This window comes from Daktulosphaira vitifoliae, unplaced genomic scaffold (assembly GCF_025091365.1).
Source record: "Daktulosphaira vitifoliae isolate Bord-2020 unplaced genomic scaffold, ASM2509136v1 Scaffold_1, whole genome shotgun sequence".
In the NCBI taxonomy this organism is placed as follows: domain Eukaryota; kingdom Metazoa; phylum Arthropoda; class Insecta; order Hemiptera; family Phylloxeridae; genus Daktulosphaira; species Daktulosphaira vitifoliae.
In genome coordinates, this window is record NW_026099572.1 from 49,160,363 (window position 1) to 49,168,189 (window position 7,827).

The 7,827-nt window shown below is 27.2% G+C and overlaps 2 protein-coding genes and 1 pseudogene across 9 annotated transcripts in view; 2 read left to right on the plus strand and 1 right to left on the minus strand.

The window, feature by feature from the left end:
* Positions 1-7,827, minus strand: part of LOC126893960 (uncharacterized) — a 67,971-nt pseudogene that overhangs the window by 47,804 nt on the left and 12,340 nt on the right.
* LOC126896736 (uncharacterized) overlaps positions 1-7,827 on the plus strand; it is a 31,058-nt gene that overhangs the window by 21,444 nt on the left and 1,787 nt on the right. For all 3 annotated transcript variants that reach the window (XM_050669782.1, XM_050669781.1, XM_050669780.1), the window contains one exon: positions 5,853-5,912. In XM_050669782.1, coding sequence (XP_050525739.1) covers positions 5,853-5,912 — 60 coding nt within the window. The remainder of the gene's footprint in view (positions 1-5,852; positions 5,913-7,827) is intronic.
* The window catches only part of LOC126896731 (uncharacterized), a 395,864-nt gene continuing 388,404 nt past the window's right edge, over positions 368-7,827 (plus strand). For 2 of the 6 annotated variants that reach the window (XR_007701915.1, XR_007701914.1), the window contains exons 1-2: positions 368-1,902; positions 1,990-3,361. Coding sequence is in view for 1 of the 6 variants with exons in the window: in XM_050669770.1 (XP_050525727.1) it covers positions 1,668-1,902; positions 1,990-2,567 (813 nt within the window). In the remaining 5 variants the exon portion in view is untranslated. Of the gene's footprint in view, positions 1,903-1,989; positions 5,044-7,827 lie in introns of those variants that run through there. The other 4 variants (XR_007701912.1, XR_007701913.1, XR_007701911.1 and 1 more) reach the window with 4 other exon arrangements.

Here is a 7,827-nt window from a genome sequence, read left to right on the forward strand (position 1 = left end):
TAGTAAGGCACATTGTTATGAGTTTATAAATACACTAACTGACAATACAGAAAGTATATCTATTGATAATTATAATTGATAATAAACAATCCGTGACTTGGACAGCAATGTCATAAAAATCCAATTAGCTACCTGTATTTACAATCCCATGTGTATTATACATGTTTATTAATTCAAAAATTTGAAACTTTAAATGTTTATATCTAATAAGCTAATAAAGTTATATTAAAAATTCAAATGCCATTTACTATTAAATTAAAAACTCAAACATTTTATTAAATTAAAAATATGTGTTACCATTTAAAAAAACAAAGTTGACCCCCTTCCAAGGCATAAGGGATGAACTTAAAAAGTATTACNTAAAAAAACAAAGTTGACCCCCCTCCAAGGCATAAGGAATGAACTTAAAAAGTATAACATAGTTAAAAATTCAAGAATAATGTGTAACTAAAGATAATAAAAAAAAAAAAAATGTTTAAATTATTATTATTCTGCAAGTTATTGAGTGGGTTATGATAAAAAAATCATCCTGTATACTAGGGTGCTACTTATTCATACATGATGATTTTTTTTTTGTAATTCTTATGAGCGCCGGTCAAAATTTTATTAGAAATACCATAAATATAAATCATGTTAAGTTTCAGCCCATTTGAACTACTTTAACACGTGCCGATTTGAGTTTAAAGTTTTGTGTAAATTCGTAAAATCCGTTATTTTGACATATAATCGTTACAATTTTCATTTTACAAAAATTTTTATAGAACAATAAATGTAGTACAAAACACGTTTAAAAAAAATGATCTCTTAATATTTTTTTATAAAGTGAACTCATTCTCAGAAAAATAACAAAATATGTGCGATTTCGCGTATTATAGAATAAACATAACTTTAGTGTTGTATAGTTTTTTTTTTTTTTTTTATAGCCTTTATTATAATGTGTTGTATAGTTATATTTTTAATACGGTTTCTTATTTATAAACGACAATAAAATTTTTGTTATTATTATGAACATCATTTTAAGTTTAAGTTAAAATTTATAAATGTCACTTTTATCACATATACTGACTCATAAAATAGTAATCTCGGGAATCGTTGAATTGTCCAAGTACGATAATAATCATACATGTGCAATATTCGGATTCTTTTATTTTACATTTACCGTGTACCTCTAACGTTATCTAAATGGAACTATTTTGATCCAATAAAGTAATTGTAAATAGAATCATTACCATTTATTGAACATTATTTCTCTTGATGTCATACTTATTGTTGTCTAGTTAGGTTTAAGAGTTGTTTGTAAATCAGTAAAAGTATTTTTATTTTAAGTTTTTTTTGCGGGGGTTTTATTATTTAATTAATTAAAATGCCACTTCGTGAAAAAAATTTTATAATCAGCCACATGGAACATCAAATCACGGGAAGTAAATTACCATCTAGAGGAGATTGTTTAAAAGTTTTAATGTATAATAGGAGATTTACAAAATTAAATTTAAACGAAAGTGCTGCTGTAGTTATAGAAGAATGTTTAGTTTTTTGGAAGACAGCTCGAATACCGACTCAAGAACCTCATAAATGTAAAGACAAGTTGAAAAAGTTGTAATGAAGAATGGAGATCATTAACAAAAAATGCCAAAAAAATTTCTGAAAATTTAAGAAAAAAAGAAAATATGTTTTTAGAAAAAATCAATGATTTATTTGATATAGCCCACCAAAACGCACTCGAATTGATTAAAATTGAAGAAGATAGGCTATTTTTAAATAAACAAAGAGAAAAAGGACGTCCAGGTTCAATGTTGGGAGTAGATAGAAAACTAAGTCGGATTGAAAAACGAAAATTTACTCGTGAAGAAGAGATTAACACTAGGCGTGAAAAGTATTTAAATACGCCGTCTACGTCAACTGGTAAACTCAATTAAATTAATAAAACATACAATTTTTAATTTTTTAACTTAAAACAGTAAAACTAAAAATCAATACTATATTTCACAGGAATTATACATTATTCAGATTTTGATGAATGCGATATTCATGTAAAATTAAATGAAGAAAAAAACATTCAAAATATTAGAGACGGTATAATTGATGATTTTGAGTCAGTAATGGAGTTTGAAAATGAAGAAAAAATTCCAAATTCTGAAGTTGATACAGTTGTAATACCTAAACGAGCTCGTAAAGAAATTTTAACACCACGATTAGCTGCAGTACTTGATAAGTGTAAAATAAGTGAGAGAGATACGGTCCATTTACTTACAGCTTTTTTGGATGCAGTTTCATTAGATTCAGCTGATTATATAACTAATCGTACATCTATCCGTAAAGCAAGAGATGATTATCGAAGAACTTACTATGAAAAGGTAAGAAAAAATTATTTAAGTATAGAGAAAGATGTTGTAACAATACATTGGGACACAAAATTATTAAGTAACATTATTGGACAAAAAGTCGATAGATTAGCAGTAATTGCAACATCCCATGCAGTTGACAAACTTTTAGGAGTACCAGAAATACCCGCTGGAACTGGTTTAGAAATATGCTCCGCTATTTATGAAGTTATTGATAGCTGGTGATTGATAAATAATATTCAAGCGTTTGTTTTTGATACAACAGAATCTAACACTGGGAAATTTATAGGTGCTTGTTCCTTATTAGAAAGAAAAATTGAACGAGATATATTATTTTTCGGTTGTCGTCATCATATATACGAAATAATATTATCAACAGTTTTTACGATTTGTAAAGTAAGTGTCATGTCAGGACCTGAAATTCCGCTATTTAAAAAATTTAAAAATCAGTGGGATACCATTATAAAAACCCAGCACAGGGGGGTCGAGGAACAGTGGTGATGTGGCATAGGTGGATCAAGTATAATGATATCTGATTGTGATTAAAATCACTATAAAAAAAAAACGCTTCGATGCAAATCTTTAGATAGTGTTTAATTTTAAAAAATTGGTGGATTATTCCAAAAGTAACATGATCTGCTAGTTCGTTATTAATATCCTGATTCAGATAAAGTATATCGAATGAAAAAGGGATTATTAAAAAATATTATTTCTCATAAAAAAATTGTGTGGATCCATAAACTTTTCAATAAGTTATAGCAATATAAAGTTAAATATTATATAAATAATAAAATCGAGAATTTTCACACAAAAATAGCATTCGATAGCTATTTTCACCATGAAGACAAAATAAAGTCCAGAGGTCAAATTTTTTTTTTTCAAATTAAAGTATATTACATTAGCTTTAATTTAAGATATATATAAAAGTGTCAGACCTTCCGGAACATTTTCAAAAGTTAAGTTGAAAAAGTTAATTTTTTGTGAAAAAGTTGTCATTTTAAATCCCCCCCTGTGGGCAGGTTAAGTGTCAAATTTACAAAAAAAATATACCAAATGATAGGTAAAGACATCAAGCATCTATAAAAAAAAAATTATATTCATACGTTCATTTTTGAAAAAGTTACGGCAGTTTTTAGTAAAAAAAAATTGAAAAATTTTCGAAAATTAGCGATTTTTAAATTTGTAATTTTTTTGGAGGTTTCCCCCATTTACGGGGAACGAGGAAAATTTTTTCAATTTTGAAGGGTAATGTCTTCGACTAGATACGATTTGTGATCTTTTGACTTATCGTTGAATGTTCCGGAAGGTCTGACACTTTTATATATATCTTAAATTAAAGCTACTGTAAGATGCTTTATTATGAAAAAAAAAAATTTCGGACTTTATCTTATCTTCACGGTGAAAATGGCTACCGAATGCTATTATTGTGTGAAAATTCTCAATTTTATTTTTTACATTTTTAACTTTATAAAGCTATAACTTATTGAAAAGTGTATTGATCAATGTAATTTTTTTATGGGAAATACTATTTTTTAATAAACCCTTTTTCATTCGACATACTTTATCTTAATCGAGATATTAAGGAACCAGCAGATCAAGTAGCTTTTGGAATAATCCACCAATTTTTTAAAATTAAACACTATCTAAAGATTTGCATCGAAGTGTTTTTTATGATAGTGATTTTAATCACTGTCAGATATCATTATACTTGATCCATCTATGCCACGTCACCACCGTGCCGCGACCCCCCTGTGCTGGGTTTTTTTTGGGGGCTGTTCTTCCAGAAGGAATAAAATTTTAAAAACCAGGAGTATACCATTTAGCACGTTGGATGGCTAAAGGTATATACGGCCTAAAAATTTTCTTATTTAGAAATCATTTTAAGTTAACTAAACTTGAGGAAAATTCTCTCGCAGAACTTAATTGCTTTATTATAAAATGTTACGCTGTGAACTGGTTTACTGCCTCAAACAGTGAAATAGCTCTTTTAAATGACATCAGATTTTTAAAAAAATTGCATGAATATTCTAAAATGAATAAAGATATTTCTGAAGCTACTATTAGAAAATTTTTAAATCATTTATATTATTTGAATGAAGAATGTTTATCTTTTGCATTATTCGATCAAAGAGTAGACGATGATACAAAATTGAAAATGGCTAAAAAATTATGTGAAGACATCTTCGATGAAGAAGATGAAATAGAAGAAGAGATTGAGACCCCCAAAAAACTAATTTTAAAAAAGGTGACATTCCATTTATTTTTAATGATGACGATAAAACTATTTTAGTTAAACTTATTAGTAAAAAATCTCTAAAGATGTTTAAAAGATTCAATATAAATAGTGATTTTTTAAAAACTCATCCCAACACGTGGAATAATTCAGCTAATTATAAATATGGCGAGGAAAAAATTAAAAAACTTAAAGTTGTCAACGATGGAGCAGAAAGAGGAATTAAACTTATTGAGGAATTTGATCATAAAATTACAAAAAATGAAGAGCAAAAACAATTTCTTCTGCAGGTAAATAACATTAGTTAATAGTTTTGATAATAAATAAAGCTATTTATTTTTAATTTTTAGACTATACAAGATTATCGTGAAAAATGTCCGAATCCATCTCTAAATGTTCTTAAAAAAAACCTCTGATTTTTTTTATTTAATATTATTTATTTTTTATTTTTTTAATTTTACATAAGTCCATGTTATTTTACAGACATGAAGTATGTTTTATAGTAATGAAATAAGAATCAATTTTTTTAAAAAATATTAATTTTTTTATAAAATTGAAATTAATTTATTATAGTCTATTGTAATTTTTGTTAGAATAATATGATTAAAGAGTATTCTATAATACGCTAAATCGCACATATTTTGTTATTTTTCCGAGAATGAGTTCACTTTACAAAAAAATATTAAGAAATCATTTTTTTAAAACGTGTTTTGTACTACATTTATTGTTCTATAAAATTTTTTGTAAAATGAAAATTGTAACGACTATATGTCAAAATAACGGATTTTACGAATTTACACAAAACTTTAAACTCAAATCGGCACGTGTTAAAGTAGTTCAAATGGGCTGAAACTTAACATGATTTATATTTAAGGTATTTCTAATAAAATTTTGACCGGCGCTCATAAAAATTACAGATGTTAAAAATAAGTGGCACCCTAATATATACTAATAAGAAGTATTGCAAATCGTATAGTGACAGTTCAATGAATTTAAATTTTGTGAACACCCATCTAGAAACTAACAAAAAACAGTGCAGATGAATATCAGCGCTAAGGTGGCAACTAATTGATCCACAGCGTCAAGTCACTACCCTATATTTAGATATCACAAGTTAATTTTCGTAATAATAAATCTGTTATATAATTTTGAATTTTGTTCAATAACTACGAATTACCCTGCATATAATTTCTTTAACAGCTTGCATGAAACCCGTAAAGTAATAACTGCTATATAATTTTTTTTACTAATTTGTTTGTAATATTTTTTATGTGAAGACATAACTGCTATAATGTCTCAAGAAATAATCCTTCAAAAATTCTTCTATATATATTTAGGTAAGAATATTTTTTTTAGAAAATGTATTTTTTCATTTTATAAAAACTAAATTTATCATAAAAAGTAGTAAAAGTAATTTTAAATCATGAATTCACGACTCGCCATCTTGGGTAGTCTAAGGATACATATTAAAAAAAGAAGATGCACTTTAAAAAAACAACCCAGCACAGTGGGGTGGCGGCACAGTGTGGTCGTGGCATAGTTGAGTCCAGTATAGATGATATCTGACAGTGATTCAAATCACTATCATAAAAAACGCTTCGATGCAAATCTGTAGATAGTGTTTAATTAAAAAAAAAAATTTGTTAAAATAGCATAAGTAGGGTAATTTGGAGAGAGCTGGGCCCCCCCCCGCCTCACCCACTCACCTTCCTTGCGGTGGAGGAAGTGTACGGGGGGATTAAATCTAACGTAAACTAACCTAATGTAATGGTGGGGGAGAACGATGAAACCCAACGTAAACTAACATAATGCAATGGGAGGACGAAACCTTATGTAAACTAACCTAATGCGGGGGGAGGGAGAGGATGAAACCCAATGTTTTCTAAGAATTTTATCATCGACTAGCAGACGCTTAGGTAAGCATATGTCTGACATCAAAGGTATCATAATATTATATCGCTAATAAGCGTCTGTAANCCAAAAAATATTATTTTTATTTGTTCATTTTTGAAAAAGTTGTGGCAGTTTTAAGTACAAAAAACATCCCGAAAATATGTAATTTTTATCGCAAATATTACATTTTTTTTTTTAATTTCGACAGCCATTTGCACATAGAAGATAAGGTGTCGGGACAAATTTTTTTTTTCATTTGATAGTATATAACATAACCTTTGATTTGATATATGTTTAAAGGACGCAGTATTTCCGGAACATTTTCAAAAGTTCAGTTGAAAAAGATCTATGTTTTTTACAATATTTTAAGTTTTGAACGCCCCCTATATAAGGGGAAATTGTCCAATTTTAATAAAAAGTATGTCAAATGAAAGATGTACTTATAATGTATTTAGAAAAAAAAGTTTGTGCTGATATATACATTTTTCAAAAAGTTATAGCATTTTTAAGTTGAAAATTTAAAATCGAAAATTTTAACACAAAAATAGTGTTTTTTAACTACGGCAGCCGTTTAAATGTAGAAGAAAAAGTGTCAGGACAAATTATTTTTTTTTCATTTTATAGTACATAAAAAACTTTAATTTGATTTATGTTTAAAGGACGCAGTATTTCCGGAAGATTTACAAAAATTAAGTTGAAAAAGTTATATTTTGTAAAAAAGTTGCTATTTTTAATTCCCCCCAATGAGCAGGTTAAGTGATAAATTTTCAAAAAAATTATATCAAATGAAAGTAAATATCAAAGGTTTTAGTATAAAAAAAAAATATATTAATTTGTTTATTTTTCAAAAAGTTATTGAAGTTTTAAGAAAAAAAAGTGAAAAAATTTCGAAAATTAGCGATTTTTAAATTTGTAATTTTTTTGGATATTTCCCCCATTTGCGGGGAACGAGGGAATTTTTTTCAATTTTTAAGGGTAATGTCTTCAACTAGATACGATTTGTGATCTTTTGACGTATTTTTGAAAGAAATCGGTCCAGTGAGAGCTGAGAAAAAGTGGCAACAGACATAAAAAAAAAAAAAAACACATCATAGTAAAATAAATACCTTCTCCGCTTCGCATCGAAGCTAAATCATTTCTCACAATTAATTCATGACTGGATAGAATACAAAAAAATTATTCGTAGAAATAAGATTCATTATTTAAATAATACATACTTAACGCATGTTTTTATGGAATTATTTACAAATACTAATCGTGCTGAAATATAATTAATTTTTAGCTTCGATGCGAAGCTGAGAAGGTATTGGTTTTACTATGATGTGTTTTTTTTTTTTTTTTTTTTTTTTTTTTTTTTTT